The sequence below is a fragment of the Engystomops pustulosus genome, chromosome 5 (assembly GCF_040894005.1).
Source record: "Engystomops pustulosus chromosome 5, aEngPut4.maternal, whole genome shotgun sequence".
NCBI lineage: Eukaryota > Metazoa > Chordata > Amphibia > Anura > Leptodactylidae > Engystomops > Engystomops pustulosus.
The window spans coordinates 104,701,100-104,727,411 of NC_092415.1; the positions used below are offsets into that span (position 1 = coordinate 104,701,100).

The 26,312-nt window shown below is 40.7% G+C and overlaps 1 protein-coding gene across 1 annotated transcript in view; it reads right to left on the bottom strand.

Annotated features, from left to right (window-relative positions):
- LPCAT1 (lysophosphatidylcholine acyltransferase 1) overlaps nt 1-26,312 on the bottom strand; it is a 93,749-nt gene that overhangs the window by 15,645 nt on the left and 51,792 nt on the right. Inside the window, exons 3-6 of the mRNA XM_072152797.1 lie at nt 21,954-22,168; nt 18,845-18,957; nt 18,290-18,350; nt 10,199-10,257 (exon numbers count right to left, since the gene is read on the bottom strand). Of these exons, the coding sequence (XP_072008898.1) occupies nt 10,199-10,257; nt 18,290-18,350; nt 18,845-18,957; nt 21,954-22,168 (448 nt within the window). The remainder of the gene's footprint in view (nt 1-10,198; nt 10,258-18,289; nt 18,351-18,844; nt 18,958-21,953; nt 22,169-26,312) is intronic.

Sequence of the window (26,312 nt, forward strand, 5' to 3'; positions counted from 1 at the left end):
TGTAAAATAAAAAGTGGATAGTAAAAGGCCCATATAATATTTAAGAAGAGGTTGCTGGATTTGAAAAAGGAACCACAACTATACTATATACTGGAGATCAAAATAAGAAAACATACAATTTCCTGAGGGCTTTTCCTTATTTCTGGAAGTGTAATCAGCTGTATTAACATTTTCCCAGCTGCTTAATCTTCCATGCATGAAGAAAAACTGATTAAGTCCATCCAAATGCATGGTAAACATGCAAAAACACATGCGTTTTCAGTGCACTTAAATACACGCCAAGAAAGGACCACGAACGGTCCAAGAACACACTGTGTGAGAGCACCCTAAAGTTAAGGTCAAAATAAAAATGAGATGAGTGTAAAGGAACAGGAGGTGGAGCAGCTTCAAAAACTGCATCTGAAAACCTGAACGTTTGAACGCACCCAGAAAACACAAATAAAATGGCCAGCCCAGAGTCCTGATATAATCCTAATATAAAACCCCTGGGAAATCCTTGGCTAAGTTCACATCACTGTTTTTGCATCCGCAAGTCATATACTGCAACGTACAGTATACATTTAAAAACTAACAAAAACTGTTACATTCTTTGTTATATGTCCAAAGTATTTTTGACGGATACATTGTATCCGTCGCATACATTGGCATTTGTTTTTACGGTGTAAACACATATTCCCATGTGCCCTTACCAAGATCCAAAACGGGCATGAAAACGGATGTTATGGATTAATGCTTACGCTGTAACACTACGGAACACTTCTAAAAATCCAGGTGATTTTGAAGTGAAAATTTGGACAAAGTTAGAAAAAATTCTTCATTTTCAAAGTTTGAAATGTTCTGCTTTCCAGGCAGGAAGTAAAACTACCCAAAAAGCTTGATAATTAACATTTACAGAATCTTAGAAACTTTTGAAATTTTTTGGAAAATACATTCATTTAGGCCAAAACTGACACTTTCATAAAGAATTAAATGATGAAATGCTCTGCAAAGTTTGGTGGCCAATTTCTTCAGAGTGTACTCCCCAGTAACCTGCTGTATGGGCGCAGGCCAGGCATAGAATGGAAGAAGCACCATTCACAGCAGATTTGTATTATCACATTGTACAGGCTATAAGTTTTAATTTTTTTTTGTAATGTGAACATATGAGGGCTTATTATTAGTATGGGGGGTTAATAGCGGATGTTAGTGCCGGGTCAGGGCTGTGGATAACACGGCCTAGCCCCGCAGTCTTCTTCTAACGCGCTGACACAGAAAGGCGGATTGTCAGAAGACGTCCCCTTAATGGTCGTCGTAAAAGCCTGATAAGGTGGTCATTAACCCCTTCCCAACGCGCGTCGTACTAGTACGGCGTGCGCCGGGTCCCGGTGCATGGAGAGGGCTCGCGGCATATTGCAGCAAAGGCTTACCGGTAACACCCGCGATCGGTGCTAGCACGGCCATCGCCACTGGCAATGCTGCCAGAGGCTCCAAAAAGATGGCACTGCATGGGCGCCGCCATCTTGCCGCGGATCATGGCAACGGATCAAGGGGAGCGGTGATCCGTTGCCATGACAGCTTCGGGTCTCACGAAGGCCCGAAGCTGTCTCATTTTAACCCATTCATTACAATGTGCTATCAGCACATTGTAATGAATGAGGAGTAAAATCCCCATATACTGCCATATTGCAGTATGGCAGTATATGGTAGGATCGATCAGACAACCTAGGGTTATTTTTTATTTTTCAGACTCCCTAGGGTACTTTAACCCTAGGTTGTCTGATCGATCCTATCATATACTGCCATACTACAGTATGGCAGTATATGGGGATTTTCCTCCTCATTCATTACAATGTGCTATCAGCACGAAATAGCCTTGGGTCTTCGGAAGACCTGAGGCTACCATGGAGACGGACCGCCGCTCCCCGATTACGTCACCGGGAGCGGCGATCCCAGGCAAGATGGCGGCGCCCATGCTGCTATCTTTTTGAGGCTGCCGGCAGCCATCGCTAGCACCGATCGTGGGTGTTACCGGTAAGTCTTTGCTGCAATATGCCGGCTATGGAGAGGGCTCAGCCCGTGAGCCCTCTCCATGCAGCGCGACCCGACCGCCGCCGTGATTACACAGCGGGTGGTCGCGAACCAGTTAAAAAAAAAAAGAAGAAGGATACAGACGCACAGGAAAACAAACATAACTGTTTGGGCATCAGTCCTGTCCACAGTCATGAATGGATACGTTGCAACAAAACTTTTAGATCCGTTTTCTTTAATACAAAAACAGATCAGTCAACAGTATTCAAAAAGCGGCATGTGAACCCAGCCTTATGGCCAAGAAACCAACAACATTCACAGTACTGTGGAAGAGACTGGAAGAAGTGGATCACAATCCCATCAGAGGAGTGTGAGAGACTAGTGATGTCCTGAGGCCGCAGATGTGCTTATGTCATTCAAAGCAGAGGCCTGTGCACTTCATACTGATTGGAGACTACTGTTACCTTCACAAAATGTTATTATAATATTTATCTGTGCTACAGTCATTGTTTTTCTCTAATTATGTTTTTGCAAAAAAAAAAAAAAGGTTGATATACTGGCAATACCCAGGTTACATACAGGATAGGTTCCTTGGATTTGTATGTAAGTCAGAACTGAATATTTTATAATTTAGCTCCAGATTTTCTAAACTTTTTCTGTAATGGGACCAATTATTATCAATAAAACTTTATTACAAACACCTTACAGCTGATCATTGCAGTCTGGAACTAAAGTAAAGCATCCGACGGAGCCTCATGCGAGGTCACAGTGGGCAGAGAGGTCCGTCTGTAACTAGGGGCCATCTGTAAGTTGGGTGTCCTTAAGTAGGGGACCGTCTGTACTTTGGTTATTTTCTTTGGTTAGTTTTATTAAAACACTGTTGTAGTGGTATTCCTTTACAAAAAATCCATCAAAATGTTGATCAATGAAGATTAGCGTATATAATCGAGCATAAGTCTACCCGAGTCCCCCAATTTTACCATAAATAACTTGGAAAACTTATTGACTTATGAAGTATAAGTTTAGGGTGGGAAATGAATTGGTCACAGCCTACTCCAGTAATGAAATGCCCCATGCAGCCAGCCCCCTAGTAATGAAATGCCCCATGCCGTCAGCCACCACCCTACTGATCAAATGCCCTATGCACCACCCACTACTGATGAAATATGTCCCAGGCCGCCAGCCCTTCAGTTATGAAAAGCCTCATGCAGCCAGCCCCCCCTCCCAGTTATGAAATGGTCGATGCAGCCAGCCACCCCCCTATTGATGAAATGCCCTATGTAGCCAAGCATCCCCATTGATGAAATTCCCGATGCAGCCAGGCCCCCAGTTAGGAAATGCCCTCTGCAGTCAGCCTCCCCTTCCAGTTATGAAATGGCCAATGCAGCCAGCCACCCCCATACTGATGAAATGCCCCATGCAGCCAGCCTCCCCCACTGATGACAAAATGCCCTATGTAGCCAGCCCTTCCCGTTATGAAATGCGCCATGTAGCCAGTCCCCCCCCCCCCCACTCTACTGCTGAAATGCCCACTGCAGCCCCTCGGCGTATAAATAAACTTACATACTCACCTTCTGGCACTCCCGATGCTCAGTTTAGCAGCATGCATCATAGGGTGCTTATACACGAGTATATATGGTACATTATTTCTGAATAAATCAAGTGATCATACATTGCTCTCTTACTCTAATAATGGTTCTCCAGTGTACAGATTGATTGCAATTAGAGCAAAAGTTTTTTTGTTTTGAGAAATAGGTACAAGAGTGCCCTGTCATCTGCCTATAGTCTGGGTACATATTGAATAGTGAGTGGGAATGGAGGTACACAAGTTCTGGACTGCTGCACATTTACCCATTGATGTTGCTGCTGGGCTTTTAGATTCAGCCTGGTCATAGATTGGTAAAGCTGGCATGCCAGTTGGTTCTATATATGCCTAATTGAAAATAAATATGGAGAGCCGGTAGGAAAGGGATGTGCTGCAATCCAGCAAAAACACTCCTGGGAATTGAATGGTGTATGTGGGCAAACGATATCCTGTTGAAAAATGATAGAAGTCCAGTAGTAGAGGCAGCCCAAATGGCTAATCTAAGTGCATATTGTTTCACTACTAGACATGACTGACACTCAGGCTGGATTCACAATATTGAGTTCAACATAAATGTCAAGAAGATTCCTATACTTGAAACAAGTTTTGGCATGATTACCATGTGTTTGGCTGATTTGAATCCCGTATTAACATTTTCACACTGGCTTGAACGTCCAGAAATGCAGATTCAAATCAGCCAAACACATTGAAAACATGCAAAAACACATGCATTTTCAGTGACTTAAAATAAATAAAGAAAGGACCAAGAAAGGACAGAGAACGCACTGTGTCACAACACCCTAAGGATACTTCAGGAGGGCTGCAGACACTACAGTTAATGAAAGGGATAGAATTTGGCAGTCAACAGCAGGACTAGTAATAGGCACAGTAACCGAGTAACTTAGCGAGTGGAAATTGTGTGCACCACGTCTGAATAGTTGAGACCAAAACTGGGGAGAGCAGCTTGTCAGCAGCTGGCCATGTATGTCATTTGTATGCCCCAAGACTAAAGGAAAACTTCTTACAACTAGGTCAGAATATACTAGATGATGGGCAATATATGCAATAGGGTTGCACTGATACCAGAATTTTGAGTGCAATAGGATATCTTGAGAAGTATCATGATACACAGTACAATATTTTCAAGAAAAGAAAAAAAAGTATTATCTGTATGTGTCGGGTGCGGTCAGATGGGTCGTCTACATTGCGTTTATATTGAAACACATTTGAACATTAACGGTCAACTGAGTGACAACCAGGTAATGTTAATATAACATATATAATTTAAGGCTCATTCAGGCAGGTGGTTTTTGATGTCCATATGTGATCAGTTTTTTAGTGGGTGGAATACGGACCCTCTGATTCTTATGGGTCTGTTCACATGTCCTTTTTTATTTTTATTAGAAATTTGCAGCATGCACTATTTTTTTCACATGCAGACCCCCACCAAAAAACATGGATGACATCTGTATGCAGCCAGTTTTTCCTCAAATGTTGCTAAGCAACCAACTAGGCAGGACAAAAAATACATGGCATGACACCAGTTAACATACAGACACAATTATAATTATAAAAAAAAAAAAAAAAAAAGACATCACACATCCACATTTTCTGCGGATGTGCACCGGACATGTCCGTCTGAATGAGCCCTTATTTTGTGTCTTATACATTTTTATTAATTCAATTTAACTATATTAATTATATGCTTTAAAAAACTAATAATAAAGTGATATATAGAGAGACCTCTGAGAAGATACATCTCTATATACCAGAGCTTGTGTAAGCTCTTAGTTACATAAAATCCTCCCACTGCCAACCAGTAATGGATAGTAGTGGGGTTGATCAGAAGTGTCTAAGAGCAAAACTGTTCTAGTTGCTCATGGAAACCAATCAGAGCACAGCTTTCATTTTATGAACAGCTGTGGGAAAATAAAAGCTGAGCTCTGATTGGTTTCCATGGGCAACTAGAACAGTTTGCTCATGGAAACTTCTGTAAAAACTGTATCTCTATGGCATGGTAGAGACAGTTCATCCGACATATATTCAAAGGATTCCCTCTCCTCTGGGGAATACCCTGCAGACAGCTACTACTGGTAGGAGTATGTAGAATGGCAAAAGTCATTCAGTGCCAAAAATAACAGCAACCGTTTTGAGTAGGAATGAATGAAAACCTCTTCCAGAGTGCTCTGAACCTCAGACTGGGCCGGAGGTTCACCTTCAAATAAGACAATGACCCTAATCACACAGCTACAATACCAAAGCAGAGGCTTTAGAACCACTATAAAACCATTCCTTACTGGCCCAGCCACAGCCCTGACCTAAACCCAATTAAGAATCTCTGGAGAGACTTGAAAATGGCTGTCCGCCAATGTTCACCATACAACCTTAGTGAACTGGAGATAATCTGCAAGGAAGAGGCAGAGGATCCCCAAATTCAGGTGTAAAAAACTTGTTGCATAATTCCCAAGAAGACTGTACTAGGCTCTACTAGCTCAAAAGTTGCTTCTACTCAATACTGAGCAAAAAGGTCTGAAAACTTAACTGTATTTCAGTTTTTCTTGTAAAAAACATCTAAATTTCTATTATTTTATGTCAAGATGGGGTGCAGTGTGTACATTAATGACCAAAAAAAGAACTTTGGCTGCAAAGAGTGAAAAATTTAAAGGAGTCTGAATACTTTCCGTACAAACTGTATGCATGTTTTTTTTTTCGCATCTAGGTCAATTATTTAAATTTGCCAAATGCCAGAATAATGAGAGAGAATTATTTAGGCATTTTTATTACTTTCTGCTAACTTTTTCATTAGTATTTGACACTATTGCGTCAAACATGTTGGATATCCTTCCAGAAGCTTCTAACAATAGTTTGTAGGAATTTAGGCCCATTACACCTGACAGAACTGGTCTAACTGGGTCATGTGTTCTGACCACCTTGCTTGCACCTGCCTTTTCAGCTTTGCCCATACATTTTCAATACGACTGAGGTCAGGATTTTTGATGACCACTCCAAAACATTGACTTTGTTATCCTTTGTAACCAGTTTGGCAGTATATTTGCGGTCCTTGTCCATTTGGAAAACCTATTTGTGCCCCTATTTGTGTATAGCTTTCTGGCTGATGTCCTGAGATGTTGCTTCAGTATTGCCACATAATGTTCTTTCCTCATTATGTAATTTATTTAATCTCCAAGGCACAGAACTAGTCACCTTCCTAAGCGGTATTATGGTTGGACTTGTTTATACTAGCATGTAATAGACACAGTTAGGCACCCAAGGATGAAGCAGACTTACACAAGTCCACAATTCTCTTCCCAATTTGCTGATTTCTTTAGACTTTTCCATGATGTTATTCAAAGAAGCAGCGAGCTTCATGGGTGTCTCTAATTAACGCAGATGCTTCCAAAGACATGACTTCACCATATGGGCTGTCCCAAATTGTATAAAGGCAAAGTAATCTTAGTGTATGTAAACTTTTGACATTACAGAAAGTAATAAAAATAATGACCTAAAATGTTATGTCCCAAGGGAGAGCATGGCTAACGCTGCAAGCGCAAAGTGCTGATGCAGAAACCTTAGACCAGGACACTACACCATCTCTACAGGCCTGGGCCAGAGCATGGCCGGTTGTGGTTTCGGATAAGGTCAGTCTCATACAATGGGCAACAGATTGTCTACAACAAAAATATCAGCAGCATAAAAAAAAAAAACTCCTAAGGTTTAATTCACATGGCTTTTAGGCCCTACTTTTGACTGACTTGCTTTATCATTGTGTCTCATCTGCTCAGATTCCGCTTGGAGTCTTATGGGACAATGAAGTGATAGGCCCAGCCTCCCACAAACTACAATAATAATAACCATCTTTATTTATACAGTGCCATCAAATTCTGCAGCGCTTTACAAATCATACAATGGGTCTCATCGTATGATAATGCCCCATTGACGTTTTAGTTTTTTTTCCCCACTTTTAAATGTTAATGGCGGTATTGAAACACCTCTTCCACATTCTTGGTACTGTAAAATGGAGTAAAATACGGCAAACACTGCATTTCAGTACTGTACTTCGCCAACTTGACTCAGCATGTATTCACAGTAGGTTAACCTGTTAGCAAGAACAGGCACAATCTCTCATCCCCACTGTGCCTTTGTTGAAAAGTGCAGTGCATACATCCAAACTTAAATCTGCCACTTTCCACCATGATAATCTTTTCCCAAACTTTTTCTCCTTGTGTCCTTTTAGTCCCGCCCACCACAGGATGCGTGAATTGTTGAGAAGATCTGCAGTTTCCCACACAGTGCTCACTGCTAAATTCACCATGCAATGAGAGGGACATCATTCTGGTAAGGACAGGAATGGACTTCCCGTCTACATAGGCTGTGATTTGAAAAAAAAACAAAGGAAGTGTGGTTCACTGCCAGCCTGCAGAAAACCTGACTTTTTTGAGAAGGTAACAAGTCTACTCATTCACATATCATAAAAAACAGCTGTAAAGTACAGTACCTGAGTGGCAGAAAATATTTGGTCATGCGGCCTTAATAACTTAAAGGACATGCACCATTAGATTATGTGATGGTAGACGAATACTACTCACATGCTCCTTCCATCTTCATCTGCCAAGAACAGCTTTTATAACAACCTAGAAGGCTGTGATTTGGATGAAAAATAGAGTTCAAAATATGCAAATTAGCCTATGGTGCTTACATCACCCGAGTGCCTTTCAACTCCAACGGCTTATAATTTATTCACTACACGTCACTTGCCGAGTCCCGTCTCATCCCGCCCATTGAGATTGCAGAGATCCGGTGAAGTCATTTAATGGGCAGAATCTGACGGGACTCAATAAAGAGAGATTAATATATTATAAGCCCTCAAAAAATGGAAAGGCACTTAGGTGACGAAAGCCTGAGCGCCTTAGCAAAGTTCAAAATATGCAAATGAGCCTAATTTGCATCTTTTGAATCCAATTCCTGGTGTTCGAAGTTATTATAAGAATTTTTGTAAATGAGATAAACAGTAACTCTGACCGGAGCTCCAAAGTGTTCAATCGTCCTTCCTTTTTTTGGGATATATCCCTGCTTTCACTGTGACGGGAAGGGCAACGTCTATCCACGATTTGTATAGCACTGGAACCTCCGACAGGACTAGACCACTGTTCAGAACTCCCTTCGTGCGGTTTTCTTTCTTCAACTCAGTCTCCAGCGGGCCGCTGGAAGAAAATATTCTCACGGATAGCGTAGTATGTTCTTTAAAACAGGGTATTCTTTATTTAAAATATACTCACAATAGTGGTTTAAAAAACGCGCATATCAAATTTCCAGAGGACGCCAGTTACACATGACCAGGGCGGGATATATCCCAAAAAAAGGAAGGACGATTGAACACTTTGGAGCTCCGGTCAGAGTTACTTTTTATCTCATTTACAAAAGTTTTTTTGGGACCATTTTATTTTTTCTGGATCGGTCCTGAGCCGTTTTCTGTAGCTCCTGCTTTGTGAAGAGTGCTGCACAAACGTTTTTAAATTTGTTATTATAAGAATTGTTACTGGCAGATGAAGAAGCATGTAGTAAGTGCTACAACAACAACTTCAAGCTGTGCACTATATGCAAAAATTGTCCTTTACATCTTCTATAAGGAACAAAGGCAACAATGAAAGAATCACGCTGCCAATAGTCACTGTTAAAATCCCAGAAGCTAGGAGTAGTGAAGTAGTAGTGACGCATCAGTCTAGTACATCTGCTCGTCTCTAGCACTGAAAATACCGCAATATATGAGGTTTCTATTTCTGATTGTGAGAGCCCACGCTATAGATTAGATCCTGGAAAAAAGGCACCTAACAGGATGTGTTTGTGTGAGTAATCAACAAATCCTGGGATTGGTCTGTAGCCCTCTGTATAGGCAGTGTGTGAATACCCATAATGCAAATATCTTAAGAAAGAACTAGATCTTCCTCTATTATGCAGGCATTGCTAGTACAGAGAAGTACACAATTCTATCACACACAGTGAGCAAAGTTAAGCCTGGCAGAACAGAAGGAGTTAAATCCCAGCTACCATGAACAAGGTAATAAGAACAGTGCTCCAGGGAAAGGCTTGCGTTCACTCTTTGTAGCCATTTGTTCCGTAAACAAGATGCATTACAGTCAGGGGATTTTCTACACTCCCATAAGCCAAATGACATTTCTTTATTTATTTCTCCAGTCTAATACTGACTCAGAAAGCATAGGGATTTGTGCCAGTTGTCCTACCCACCCAGATGGTGCAAGCGTAATCTCATCACATATAACAGAGGTACTATCCATTTCATGGGAAGCTACAATACATCTAAGACCAGGCACATTATGAAACATCTGCTGTACCATGAGACCAGTGAATACTATACTGGATTTATTGTGTAATATAGTGCAGAGGCTACATATGCAAGGTCAGACTTCTTTATAATAGGTGACAAAATCTTTGTTTGTGGATTACATGAAAACAAGTAAGCAACGTTTTGCTTATCATGTATAACTCTTCCATATTTACGGGGCTTGTCATTTGCAGCATGATTTTGATTTCTGACAGCATTGCTGAAAGGAAAGAATATATTATTATGTAGAAAGGAAGATAACCTACCATTTTGTTGGGGTACCGTAAAACTACCGGTTGTACAGGGACACCAGGGATAAATGCTCCTGAAAAAGGGAGAAAATAAATATACACACAGTGTGGGTAAAAAAAAATATATAGAGTTAAAAAAAATGTATATACACTTTTATGATTTTACCCATATTTCATACATTACATAATTACTTTAGTATTTTAGAGTGGTATGGAACCAGACAAATACTTTCAGAAAGGTATCTGAGGACTTCCCAACACCCAAATTAAGGCATGTTTGCACGCTATGTAATTTTTACATTGTGTCAACACTGTGCTTACACATCAATTATATAACATTTACATTATGTTAAAACTTTGCTTACGTAGCATTAATATTCAGTTTACATTACGTTAATATATTTGCATCATGTTTATACTGTGTTAAGATAATCATTGAATAAAAAAAGTAAAGGAAGAAATTATCTAATGTTTCATGCTTCAAAACAACACATCAGGTCAAAGAAGGCAATCTAGAGCACCATCGTGGAGCATGATATTTGATCTTATAAAGAAGATTAATTTTATGACGCAGGTTGTTTGTCCAGTTGTTGAAGCTCAGCTTTGCTACCCAGTATTTGTGACTAGTCCCTGCGACCCTGCCTGTGGGGGCGGCCAAGACACGCGACCCTGCCTGTGGGGGCGGCCAAGACACGCGACCCTGCCTGTGGGGGCGGCCAAGACACGCGACCCTGCCTGTGGGGGCGGCCAAGACACGCGACCCTGCCTGTGGGGGCGGCCAAGACACGCGACCCTGCCTGTGGGGGCGGCCAAGACACGCGACCCTGCCTGTGGGGGCGGCCAAGACACGCGACCCTGCCTGTGGGGGCGGCCAAGACACGCGAACCTGCCTGTGGGGGCGGCCAAGACACGGGAACCTGCCTGTGGGGGCGGCCAAGACACGTGAACCTGCCTGTGGGGGCGGCCAAGACACGTGAACCTGCCTGTGGGGGCGGCCAAGACACGTGAACCTGCCTGTGGGGGCGGCCAAGACACGTGAACCTGCCTGTGGGGGCGGCCAAGACACGTGAACCTGCCTGTGGGGGCGGCCAAGACACGTGAACCTGCCTGTGGGGGCGGCCAAGACACGTGAACCTGCCTGTGGGGGCACATGATACTCTTTACACGTGCTTGCCTGCCCCTCCACCCTCTCCTGTTGCGACAGCAGCAAAAAGCAGGAAGTCCCCCCCCCCCAGCTTCCGCTGATAAGTGATGCTAAGTGCCTCTGTAGCAGTCTTCTGAGAACTGACTGCCTTTACCGCAGGAAGGGGTAGGGGGAGGTGGGTGCATGCATTTATGCTTATTTAAGAAGCTGCTTATCATGAGTGGTGCTCCACAGAATGAGCAGCGAATTATGATATATTAAAACTATATCTCTGTACAAAGAACATGCATAACTCAAACACGTTTAAGATGAAACGTCCTAACTGCTTAAGATGAACGTTTGTTGCTCTGAAACTTTCCAATAATGCAAATTATACAAGGTTTAGCCGGGCAAGGCAAATAGACAAACAATCCATCAGAATTTATAATAACAGTATGATTTCTGGGGGGCTTCACCAATATTATAAAGTTGGTCTGAAGTCCTTCCTTGCATCTTACCCCACACCCCAGTTGTACTGGGATACAGCCACCCATGCTGAAATGATTGCACGTAGAAACAAATCGTTATTGCATATGAAATGTCCTGGAGTTACTGTATGTCTCACAGCCGTCAAGTGGTATTGACACTGAATCCAGGTGGTCAGGCACTTCAATGGTTCCAGAGTGACGGGTGTTTGCATCCAAGGACGACTATCTTGTCAACATGGAACAACATACATTTATGCCACATCATCATTTTTAATAAATGTTTATAATATATATGGCAGGTGAATTAAATTAAATGCGAAAACAGAGATGGGAAATCTCCCTTAAGATTCACAAAAAGGGTGCCCGGCATATAACCCTCATGTAATTACTTTCATGTTCCGTGATTAACAAATCTCAGCCTCCATCAGAAACCAATCCTGCAGATTAAACTGTGGATTATTTAAAGACTTCATTCAATGGTTAGGTTTTTTCCTCATCATATTTTAGAGCCAGGAACGGAAGGCAGAAATAATGCCAACATGGTAAAATAATTGTGTCCATTTGTGCTGATGATTGTATTATAGTCAGTTTAGCCAGATCTGTGATGCAATAAACGGTTCTTGGCATATTTATTTTGTATACATTTTCTATACTTGTATTACACTTCCTTGCATTCCTTTAGAGTCATAGCAGTTTTATATAATATTAATGTTTCTACAATGACTAAAGTTTTTTATGTACTAGTATATGAAAGCGATTTCTCACTAACAGTACCCCGCAGGATAAGATAAATGCCTGTGAGACCCCAGTGATCAGAAGAACAGACGCTTAGAAATGCCTCTGAATGCTTCAAGTGTGAATGCTTCTAGTGTGCATGTAGGACCTGTGCTAAATTCACTTATATTAACGTCTGAGAGAGCCATCTTCCACATAGAAGACGATGGAGTGCAATTTGGACATTATCTTCAATGCTCTATGCTATGAAGCGCTCAGGGGCACTTTTGGAACCCCACTGATATGACTGGGGGCCCAAGAAATAGATCAGACACTTAGCCCACGCAATATTATATCATTCAAAGCCAATCACTTTAATTACAGTAAACAATGTGGTGGCCTTAGCATAAAATATCTCTATTAGTCCCATTTAAACTGAATAAACAACAGCCTTGGCCTGGTGTTCAAGAACTGTAAGCTGATTTGAACAACATTGCCTCCGTCTGATACGTGGATATGGCTGTTACCACCACAGGCTTCCCCATCCATTACCCAGGGATTCATCCTACAGACACCTCAGGGGTTTTCCCAGGGAGAAACCATTGCATCAGCCTCTCCCTCCATATTTCTTGCACACACCACTTGCTGGAGACCTGCCAGGCTGTAGGTCAGCCCTCCGGTCCCCATACCAAGCACCGTGACCACAGCGTGCCCAAGGCTGCACTAGCCAGCCACTCCGGTATTCTGGTCCCCGGCTGCCTCCAGGCCACAAGAAAAGGCTAGGCCCTGGTGAGGGATGTTGCACAAGCTTTCCAAACTGTCCATGCAAAGAAATTAAAGTAGCGCAAAGCTAAGTGAAAAGGTAAATGTAATATATAATACACTACAGTTAAAGTCCATCTGTGCAGAGGATCTGGACTTTGCTGACACACAGCCAAGTGTAGCTTTCCTCATAATATCCATAGGACTCCATAAGTACAGTGAGTCCCTGATTTAAGGGCACCACACTTAGTAGCTGAATGACCTTTACCCCCAAGCAGCAACAATTAACTCTTACAGTTATCAAAAGGTATCTGCAATGAAGCATTATTGTTGATTCTCCTTCCTATACTGACCCAGAATTTGGAAAATACAATTGTCCCAGTGACACAAATAAATTATGTCTCGAGTTACAAATATCAAATATACCTATTCCAAAGTGCCTACCAATGTATCTTAACCCCTTAACGACCAGGCCCTTTTTTGTTTGTGCATTTCTATTTTTATTCCCCACCTTCAAAAATCTGTAACTCTTATTTTTTCATGTAAAGAGCTCTGTGATGGCTTGTTTTCTGCATAACAAATTGCACCTCATATTGACTGTATTTAATATTCCATGTCATGTACTGGAAGCGGGAAAAAAATTCCAAATGCAGTGAAATTGGTGAAAAACACATTTTCTTGTGGGGCTGGATTTTATGGCTTTCACTGTGCGTGCCAAATGACACGCCAGTGAAATCATATGGATACCAAATTTGTATAGGTTTCATAATGTTTTCATACATTTACAAAAATTAAAGCCTGCACCAATTCTTTTTTTAATTTTGCCATCTTTTGGCGCTAATAACTTTTTCATACTACGGTGTACGGAGCTGTGGGTGGTGTTTTGATGATGTTTTCAATGCTTCTATTTTTGATCACTTTGTATTGAATTTTTTTATATTGTTTAAAATGGCAAATAAAAGTGCCATTTTCGACTTTGGGCGCAATTTTCTGTTACAGGGTTAAATGCAGTGAAAAACAGTTATTATATTTTAATAGATACCTAATGTGTTTATGATTTTTACTGTTTATTTATAGGACTTTGAGGGAAAGGGGGGGGGGTGATTTGAATTTTTAGGTTTTTGATTATATATTTTTTTCTAGACCCCCTGGGGGTCTGATTGATCCTACCATTTACTGGCACATAGCAGTCCGATCAACAGACCTAACTCGTACCTATAAAAGGTGGAATGGGTGGTATGTGGATGTATGGGACATGAGGACAGCCCTTTTTAGAGCTAATCCTCACGTCCCGGCTATCTTTAAGAAAACTTTATTAGGCTAATATGTAAATTTTGTTAAGCGGCTACTCGGGCATGGAGTAGCCGGACATGAGGCTACACGTCGTGGCTACTCCACGCCCCAGTAGCCTTACGTCTTTGGCGCGCAGCTCCTCGTAGCTGTGCGCCCTCGTCCGTGAAGCCGCCGTTCTACACGACGTGTAGCCTCATGTCCGGCTACTCCATGCCCCACTAGCCACTTAACAAAATTTACATATCAGCCTTATAAAGTTTTCTAAAAGATAGCCGGGACATGAGGATTAGCTCTAATAAGGGCTATCCTCACGTCCCATACATCCACCTACCACCCATTCTACCTTTATAGGTAGAATCATGGTGATAGGTTCCCTTTAAACCCCCTGGCAACCAAGGTGGGGAAAACAACAGAATAACATAACTCACAGTTTTTATATTCATCAGATAACACCATTAATTTAAACCCTTCAAGACCAAGCCAGTTTTACCTAAAAGGGAAACGTGCCATGAGTGATTAATCTACTATAAGAAGTAGATCTGACTGTAGGCTCAGCCCCATTTTATATAGTCTGATGTGTCACTTTATTTGGTTATAACTTTTGAACACTTTAACGTACCAAAGTGATTTGGAAGCTTATTTAATGACAGTTTACTTCCGGTTAGAAGTAAATTTTGATTTATCTGTTTTGCATTTATTTATAAAATGAAAATTTTGAGAAAATTTTGAAAGAATGGCGACATTTTCAAAATGCTAAATTATTTCCTTTTCAGACAGATTTCCTATACATCTGCTTTATGTTTTCATCATTTTTAAAATGTTTTTATATTTTATTACACGGTAACACAACTTAAAAATTGAACAATTATTTTCCAGATTTTCACAGAAATTTTAGTATTGAATTTTTTGGAGATCATTTTGTTTCAATAGGTTTTGAAATATATATTATTATAAATTAGGAATCACTTCATTTTTAAACTGCATCCCTCAAACTATTAAAAACAGCTTTTACAAAGTTTGTTAACACTTGAGAGCTTCAAAGTTGCTAAAACAAAATGGAAATTTTGAATGGTCTAATTTTGTCGGTAATATATTCATTTAGCCCTATTATATAGGAAGTGGGAGGTGACAATTCAATAGCTCATTATCATGCAAGATACATGCAAAAGCATAGAAAAAAAATAGGGTTGAGGAGAGAGACCCAAAATCAAGCTACCAGGCATGCGTACAAGTATATATAAATATACAAAGATATAGATGTAGACAAAGAGTAGGAGCCCATGCCGGCTGTGCCTACTTCTAAGGCTCCCAAGAACAATCGGCAGACATTTTTTTTTATTATGGTCAAATAGCCTGTAACCCATTGAGGGTAATATGTAGCCATTAAAAAGCGGAATGACCTCAGCCCACATATGTAGGACTGTCATAAAGCTGAGAGTGACTATAGATACACACTCGCTATATCAGGAGTAACCCTCTGTTTGTCATTGTTGCTCCCTTAGCACACCTCTCAATAGCACATGCTGGCCAGGGTGACAGGAAGCCTCACTAAGACCCAAAATAAGAAACAGGCTACCACACTCAGAACTCCTGAAAAATAATTAAAAATGAGAAAAAGAGGTTTTGAAAAATATAAAAATAAAAGAAAAATTTCAGTTGGATCCTCTGTTTTTTTCCTAGACTATACCACTGAATATCACCTGTCACTCTAGAATGAATACCACAAACATTCATAAATGCAATATGGGAATAATTTACAGAATAACACTGTGCTCATATCAGGGTGCTGACTCATCCCTGGTCTTACTTGACACCCTGATATGAGCACAGTGTCATTCTGTAAATTATTGCAATATTGCATATATATATATATCTATCTCAAGCATGAATGTTTGTTTTTTTCCTAAACTATACCACTGAATATCACCTGTCACTGTGGAATGCATATCACAGAGAGGATCCAACTAGAAGTTTTTCTTTTCTTTTTTTCAAAACATCTTTTACTCATTATTTTCAAATTGTTTTTCAGGAGCCTGGAGTAATCCCCGAACAGGCAACTTTTGAATACATTGTATCCTCCCCCTCTTTTCTTCCAATTAAGTGGCTGTTCTTAATACCCACAGTGTGCCAATATGGGGCATTCCGGGTGTGGGAACTATGTCTAATTTTGGTATTTATTGAGGCTTCCCGTTACCGTGGACAGCATATGCTGTTGAGAGGGGTGCTAGGGGAGCAACAGTGACAAACTGAGCATTACTCCTGATATAGGCAGTGTGGGGGAGATTTTTCATCAAGTTTTTGAGGTAAAACTGTTCTAGTTGCCCAGCTTTCATTTTATAAGCAGCTTTGGGAAAATAAAATCTGAGCTCCGATTGGTTGCCATGGCCAACTAGAATAGTTCTGCTCTAAGAGACATATGATAAATCTCCCCCTGTGTATCTATTGTCATTCCCAGCTTTATGATGTGGTTGCAATGTATTTTTTACGTTTCCAAAAACTTAGAATAAAACCTAATATGGGGAAAATAGCATAATTTTGTGGTACTTTACACTAGTACCATTTAGAATTACAGCTTTTAATAACTTCTAATTGCAATTTTGTGGGATAAGTAAAATTTTTACTGTGTTCATCATGCAGGTTCAATTATTTAATTTTATATAAGGGTTTTTTGGCAATTTTTACTCCTTTTCCTTTATGTAACTTTTATATATGAAGGGAACTTATTTTTTGTACCATCAAGATCCAGCATGATAAACCAGAGGCATGGCGACTGTGCTAATCTTCTTATATTTGTTGTCCGTGGCCTCCTTCGTTATACAAACTTTTTAAATTATGCTAATGAGCCTGAGGGGCTGGGGTGTGTTTCCAGAGCCCCTCAGTAATGTCTTTTCACTCTTTGTGACAATGTGCAGAGCAGGTCTCCCCAACCCATGCACTTCATGGTCGTGCTAGATTACACAGACAGAGAGAGGAGGGAGAGAGCAGGAAAAGGGTGAAACTTGTTCTTCTCATTGTAACAATGAGTGAAAAGACATCAAATTATGCTAATGAAGCACTCAGACTTGGTAGTATTATTTTAAGAGTTTATTTTATAAGGAAGGAGGCTGTGGATAACAAATATAAGAAGATTACCACAATCACAAAATAACAGAATCGTACAGGCTCTGGCTATGGAGAGCCCATAACACTGCAAAGAGTGGCGATCGTAGGGGGAAACCCCATTTAGCCATTTATGTGCCACATTCATGCTGAGCTTGCTCCAACTGCAGGCGTTTCACGGGGATGTGAGCTGTTTATTACAGCTGTCATCCTATGTTTCCTATTGCCAGTTCGCCTGTGGCGATGAGCTGAACTGACATCGGGACACAGCCATACATGTAGGGTACTGGGCGCCAAGTGCTTTTTTTTAGAAAATCGGAATCCAAAAATGACTCTTTTAGGAGTCACTATGTGGTTCATTTATTTTTTTTCCCGCCAATTCTTCGGCAGAACAAAATCTTATTCTTCTTCAATATCGAATTTCACTTTGTGCACAGAAAATATAAATAAATATCATAGGATATACAGAACCAAACAGCTAATGGGTAGTTCACCCAAACCGTACAGAGAGTAAATAGTAACAAACTAGTGTAAACATGTAAGGATTGTACAAATGGTGACCCAAAATCCATCTTCATGTACATTCCAACATATGCCACCAAACAAGTTATAGCATTCATATCTTACCAGGCTTGAAGGTTATCAGACAGGATCTGTTTGTGCATGTTCCTTCTGGGAAGATCATTACCTTTAAACAAAACAGAGTAATGGGCAAAATTGTGTTAAACCTATAATGTCAAAATAAACAAAGTTAAAAACTTTCTCTTCCCCTCATAACGTCAGTGAAACCCTATGAAACCCAAGCAATAGCCCCTACCGCAAAATTGAACAAAAATAATAGAGGAGCCATTTACTTTGCTTTATACCGGGATCCAAACTTATTATCAGTACTAAAACATGAGAAATGTTTCCATGCTGTGATGGTGAGAATAAGCCCTAACAAATTCAGGATTCCCTACAAATAACCAATTTTTATATAATATTCATAGGATTGGGGTTTTAGAGGATGCCCATTAATGAGAGGTTTAAAGGTCACCATGTACAGATTAATTTACCCCGTGGATGCACTGCAAGAAAATTAAACCCTTAATGCCATGTTTTCCTACAGATCACTCTGATCAAAAGGATTTCCAGGAAATACCTCATAGTAAATGGACAACCTTTTTTTTTTTTTTTTTTTACCTGTGGCCAAATACCATTTGAGTGTGCCCGTCTTCGGATTTCTTCCACAGTTTTTTTTCTAGAATCTTGATCGGAGCGAGAAACAAACACTGGTCGAATATAGTTTATTAATGCTGAAAAAAGAAAAGAGAAAATCATTGAATAACAGAAAATTGTTTCAAAGAACAGATTATTAAGTACAGCTCATACCTGGTATAACATGTTACTTGAGCTAGTAGCAATAGGAGTTACAGCAACTATGAAACGGACAGCGCAATGCATGGTAAGCAGCACCTTCAGTCAGCTGATCTGCAAAGTTGCTGGGAGTCAGATCTCCAGTTATACATTGTTGTCTGCCATTTGAATGATGATTTTACAGCCCCCCATTGTAGTGGAAAACAACACTAACAACCGGAAATTCTTTTCTTGGACAAACAAAATGGGACACTTTTGTCAAGTAAAAAAAGATAATTATCAACTTTGGTAAAATGCTTTGTTCATGCAGATGGTCAGATATCGAAGCGATATGCATCTCGATTAGGACACTACCCTTGATGGCCGGGTGTGTGTACACTACAGTCAAATACCTAGGTAACAGGTTTGCAAATACATTTTCCAGGATTGCAATCCTGCCTCAAGTGCTACCTTGAAGAAGTGATATTTAGTGCAGATAAAAGCTGTAATAACTTAGCAAAGCTTTTGTTATATTTGCTTAATCTAATGAATATGGTATTGGTCTATTACAGTAACTTTCTAAAGAAACTGCTTTCCGGTTGGCTTCAAAGGATTTCATTTGGGTTAATACCAAGTTTTTGTAAATTAACACTTCAAAGAGATCTCATATTGCTATAATAGAGAGAAAGGAATACTATGCCATACTGTAGTGTGGTGCAACCTGTAACCCTACATGCACACAACTTGTAGAGTTTACGATCGGCAATCAGTCCCCCATTTTATATTCGTGTGCATTAGGCCTACTGTCTGGGACTGCACAGTAACTGGCAATGTGAAGTGACAGACCTACAGCTGTACGTGCAGTCACCGCTGTGTTCGCTGTGTAGGTTTGCTTCAGTGTGTTCATTTATTTGTGTTTATAATGTATGTAGCAGTTTGCCTTTGTGCATACATTTTTATGAATTTCATATAATATATACACACATTTCATGTATATGTTCTTGGTCATTAAATTAATTAAATTAAACAACCTCTATCCATCTAACCTTTGTGATACTCTCCAAAAATGCATTACTGAAAAAAATTAAATGCCAAGAAATTCTGATAATGTACAAATAAAGAATAGGCCAGAGAAAACTGTTATGAAGTGCCCTACTACAGCATAGAGAAGATAAAAGAGGAGCCGCGTGGAGTACTGGGGTGCTGGAGGGCGAGTATGCAAGTTTATTTGTTTTTACTGACTTGTGTATAAGCCAAGGTGAGGTTTTTCAGCATTTTTTGTGCTTAAAACTCGGCTTATACACGAGTACATACAGTATATGGTAGAATCAGACAACCTAGGGTTAAAGTACCCTAGGGGGTCTGAAACAGTAAAAAAATGTTAAAACCTAAAAATTCAAAATCGCCCCCCCCCCCTTTTTCCAAAAAGTCATATAAATAAATACAGTAAAAATCGTAAACATGTTCGGTATCGCACTGTCCGAAAATGTCTGATCTATGAAAATATAATAACTTTTTCACAGTGTTTAACCCCATAACGGAAAATGGTTGCCAAAGTTGAAAATACTATAGGCCAGTGATGGCAAACCTTTAAGCAGCCGAGTGCCCAAAAAGCAACCCAAAACCCCCCTTATTTATCGCGAGGTGCCAACCAAAATTTAAAGCAGCAACAACTTTCAATCATATTGGCCTCCTGAGGAAAGCAACCAGTGTCCCTCTGTGCACAGAGAATCATGGGACCGACAAGAGGTCCTCCGAAGATAATTCGGCCCTGTCAATTCATTTTCCAGCTTCCCAAGTAGCGAAGTAAGTATAAAAATATGACCGAAAGCAACATCTTTTAAGTTTCTTGGAACTTGGAAAATTCTTTGAGTCCTGTCTAGTGTTCTGGGACAATGGCCCGGGTGCCCACAGAAAGAGCTTGGAGTGCCGCCTCTGGCACCAGTGCCATAGGTTCGCCACCACTGCTATAGGCCATATAGTCCTAAAGTCGCAAAAATGACACCATCCACAGCACCGTAATCCAAAGTATAAAAAAGTTATTAGCAACAGAAAATGGCAAAATGGGGAAAAAAAAAAAAAAAAAAAAAAAAGGTTTTACTTTTTGTAAATGTATTAAAACATTTAAAAACCTATACAAATTCCCGAGATCGCACTGACACAAGGAATAAAGTAGACATGTCATTTAGGGCACACGGTGAAAGCAGTAAAATCCAACAAAATACTGCACAAATGTGTTTTTCCACCATTATTACTACATTTGGAATTTTTTCCCACTTCCCTTGACATGGCATGGAATATTGAATACCATCACTATGAAGTGGAATTTTCTACGCAGAAAACAAGCCCTCATACAGCTCTTTAACATGGAAAAATAAAAAAGTTATGGATTTTTGAAGGTGGGGAGTAAAAAATTTAAAACCAAAAATAAAAGATAGCAATAAGAAACTTTTTAACTCCTTAACGCAGAGGCCAACTTATTGTTCCCTGTTCTGACACAGTTTTTAAACGACACCAAAACCATTGAAAGAAAGAGGTGGATTTGCATATTCTTTGTAGCCTTTCTCTGGGGCCCTCCAAACACGAAGCATTGCAGGGGGCTCCGATTCTAATCGCACCTTCTCAATCTCCCTGCAGTTCCATACAGCTCAGGATTTGTTGCTTTAATATAATGCTAAGCACAGCACCTCCTGGGCTACCTTTCTCGCTAACTGTACTGGGGCAATACCCTGTGTGCCACCGCTGGCCTAGATGGAACACATAATCCTAGGTACCGGTACTTTGAATACAACCTTTCAAGTATTCTCATCTTCTTTCCTACTGTTTTTTTAGTACATTAAAGGGTATTATAGAACCATTGCTGCAGAACCTACACATTTGGAATAAAAGTGAATGTATGGCAATACAGAAACATAACAAAATAGTTCTACCTGTATGCTCCTTAAACAAAACTTACTTCCCCAAACAGGAATGTCTTTGCTTTCTGCCTTCATAACAATGGAGGCCATTGTCATAGTCACTGGAATGGCATCAAAATAGGAAGAGTGTGGAGCCAGAGTGAGAATAGGAGCTTCTGCAGGCAAGGCTTGTCTTCCTTTCACGGTCACCCAATGAAAGCCACCAGCAAACCACATAGTCCGCATTATAGCTTTCAATGTAATATCCAAAAATCTAAAAAAACAAAAACAGATAAAAATAAATTAATATAGGATATTCAGGACTTGTTAGTCAGCTTACAGCTGCTTGGAGCGTTCACTTGTCTCATCAGTTGTCACCAGTTAGTGTTGAAGCTTTTTTTTCCTTCCATCATCTTTGGGCAAACTTTGGGAGGTCTTCTGAATTAGCAAAGTTCATGGAACACTCCAAAGAACACAATAATAGACATTGCTACAGTAAGCAACCTGACCATTTGTCTAGATAAAGCAAAAGCTCATCTGTGTATAACACATCCCCATAAGTTCAAAATGAGATACTACACTTAACTCCATTGGAACAATCCAGGCATCATTGGAGGTATCAATTTATTAGAATGGAGGAAAAGGTCCACCAGTTGCTAACTCTTGAAAGAAATAAGAACCAGAGCTTGATGGAAATGATACAAACTGATGATAAAGGATGCCTGTTAACACCCACAGAAGTGAAATCGATAATTGATAGATTTTTTTTTCTCTGTTTTTCTCTTCTGCTAATGGAACACAATAAAAGAAAATCCAGCACAAATGTGAACTTTAACCTTCTACAAATTGAATTCAAAAAGGAGATGTAATGAATAGTCAAGTGTGGCTGGCTATGAAGGTGCTGCCTAGGACAGGTGAAGTCAGCTCCTTATAAAAATACGCCCAGGCTAGAGGAGTGGTTGAAGTGGTTGTAAAGAATACAGATGGTAGACCATTAATAAACATAAACACACTCCATCTGATCTGGATGTGTCACCAACACTCAGGTACAGCGTTGGCCGTGCCGACTGATACAAACTGCTAGCCTCTCAGTATTCATTCTTATTAATAATAACATAGAGTGCTCAGACAGAATGTCTATCTGGGGACAATTTGAAAAATATGGGTTTACTCTCTTGAAAGTACATGTGTTACATATTCAGCTACTGTATCTTCTGTGATCTGCTTTCAATTCTATACACAAATGTGTCTAGATGAGGCCATCCAGTCCTTATGTAAGGACTTAAAGGACACCTGTCATCAGGTCTGTGTCACTTGTCCTGTCACTACTACCTGTTGGAGCAGCTCACAAGGATCCATCCCAGCCTTTATCTAGTTATTTCATACATTATTCATTGTAAAATCATCTATTCTTTATCATGTAAATGAGGCTGGTCACATGGTCAGAGGCAGTGATGTCACCCCTGTTACCCCTCCCCTCTCCTCCCCCTGCTCATGTCTGTGTGTAATGTATAGTAAAGCATGGCTAGTGTCTGTACTTTATCTGCTGACATGCTGCATCCTCCTAATACACAGAGACACAGACATCAGCTACACATGAATCTGACATGTTCTGCTGTAACATGGCTGCCTGCAGCTGCTGTATCTCTCCTTTACACACACACATGCACACACAGGCTGCAGGAGGCGTGGCCACCAGGAAGCACATCATTATACAACCTCACATCATTATACAGGCTGTCAGTCATGCACTGGGGGTGTGGCTGTGCCTCAAACTCATGAATAGAGTGGACAGCTTGAATATGCTAATGCTTCATTGGACATTTCACAGGTCATTTGCATACAGCTTTAGGACCTCATTGCTTAGGTTTACAGGCATGTAGAGGGACAATGAAGGGATAGAGGCAATGCTCTCTAATGGCAGTTTATGAAAATATATTTAGTTTAGGGGGGTTATTTTGCATGACGGGTTCTCTTTAAGGCTTCAGTTATGTCACAATATCATATTGCTTTCATTTTAAGAGAAACTGATACAGGACACATGTGTAGAGGGAGATTACATCAGTTTAATTTACATGAAATCACAGGTCATAGAAAATGCCACGGATATGGAATAAAAATTCAAGCTCAGCCCAGAGCTCAATGATCACATTCCAACCTCTACACCAGGGGAGTCTGACATTTTTTACATGGGCCACATCAACCACATAGTTACCTCAAAGTGCCAAATGTCATATTATTACTGTATAAATTCATCTACTTGAGATGTATAGTATCACATTTATACAGCGTCATTACAATTAGCCATTTGAGGGCTGAAAATATTGTTAAATAACTTGAGACGCCATGCAGCTCAGAATCTGCTCCAGCAGGCAGAATGCCCCTCCCCAGCAGCCACAGCAATAGTGACCCCACATCAGTCCCTGCTCCAGTAGCCACAATACCCTCTCCCCTCAGCAGCCACAGTACCACCCCAATCCCCCCCACCCACTTAGTAGCCACAGCTCCCCTGCCCAATCTACATTTGTGTCCCTCTGTGGAAAAAAGAAAACTAAACAAAAATTTACTCGGCTTTCTTCGCTCCCCCAAAGCAGCAGTGGTCATCTTCTTTAGTCCTGTGTGAACTGGCTGTACTCATCGACTCTGAAGTTCTGAAGACGTGAAGATGTCTTCACGTCACATCTGCCAACTTCAGAACCCGCCGCGTACATTCAGTGCACACAGGAACACAGAAGATGATTGCTGCTGCTTCGGGGTGGGGGGGGGAGCCTTGCGAGGAAAGGTGAATAAATGTTTTGTTTTTCTTTTTTCAACTGTCCTAGAGCAGCATGCAGGGAGGTGCAGGGAGACAGGTCAGAAAACACAAGGTTGGATTTGGCCTGCAGGCCTTATTAAAAACGGGCTGTGCGTTGACCAGATTTCATGGGCTGACCCCAGTGCTGATGTGCATCATAGTGATATATGATGCAAGGAGACCCTTCTTCCCCACAAATCAGTATTCATGATTATACTACAGCGCTGTAGTTTTACCTGAAAAAGGGAAGGCAAGTTTTTCATGGAATGTCCACAGTCATGTGCATCGGCCTAAGAAACCTGTTCCTGGTATACACACTCTTTGTAGAAACCATTTCTTAAAGGCACAGTTGCTCTATACAACCATCTGGGCCACATATATATGCATTTCTGGAACAGAAGACTTCAGTATAAATGTGGGGGTGGGACGAATATCTTCTCCAGGGACAATGCGGCTCATTCAGTTTTTTTTTTTCTCTTTTCAAAGAGTCATTTTAAATACATGCTGGTTTCCAATCCATATATGAGATTTCCAGTTTACTTTTCCATTATATGAGCAAATACAGAAAGCAACAAAAGTTGCATGGAAAAGCATTCAATCGATAACCAGCACCCGGTCTCTAAACAATGCAAAACACCAGCTGCTGTTGATCGCATATGCGGGCCACTGATGCCCACACGGATCATTATTATTATTTGCTCTTTCATGCTGTGTTATACTGGTATGCACTTACCATGTTAATACAAGAGATTGACATGGTGTTTGACATGATGTCAAGAGATTTTTCTATAAGTTCACCTGTGCTTCAATCATGCATGTCTGAGGAAGGAGGTGTGACCTCCGAAATGGTATGCGGAGCCCTCGGTGAAACAGCCTGCTATTGTGTCTGGTATGGCGCTTTAACATTTATAGACTTGTAGATTAAGAAGAGTACCATGTTTTTGTTGATCGCAAGATGAAAAAAATGTTGCACAAAATTAAAGTCTTTACCTGCGGAGAGCAGAGAAAATGTGAAGTATTGAGTCAGTGGTACTAATCGCTTGTATTGACTGTGGATTTGCGAGATCAGGAGGTGACTCGCTCTTGTGCCCTGACAAAGTTTGCCATACGTTGTAAAACACACACTGATATATCTTAGGCACTTACCATGTTAGATTTATTGGCACCGGGTAGTTCTTGGTAGATACAATTAGAAGCTTTTGGAATGGAGGTAACATCATACCTAAAAGACCCAGCCTCTTACATGAAAGTAAAATCATGTAGAAGTGGAGCTCACAGCATATCTTGACAAAGCACAACAAAAGCTTGGCGTGTATATGGCCCCAAAAAGTATCAAAAGAAAAACATGTATAAGATCCAAATTCTCTAAAACTTTCTAGAAACAATTGTGGTGCTGCGGGGGGGTGTTTGGCCCCCATACACAGCGGGCGTCAGCTGTGTAACCTGCCTCTAACTACCGCAGTCTATGCTGGCACCAATTGCAGCACTCAGCATCTTGGATCGACACCATTAGGTTAACAGTGCTGCAGGTGGGTGACGCCATCTTGTATCAACATCAGGGGGCGCTGATTGGTTGCCCTGGCAGCCTACATTCACATAAAAATTCGTAGGCCTGTCATGTATA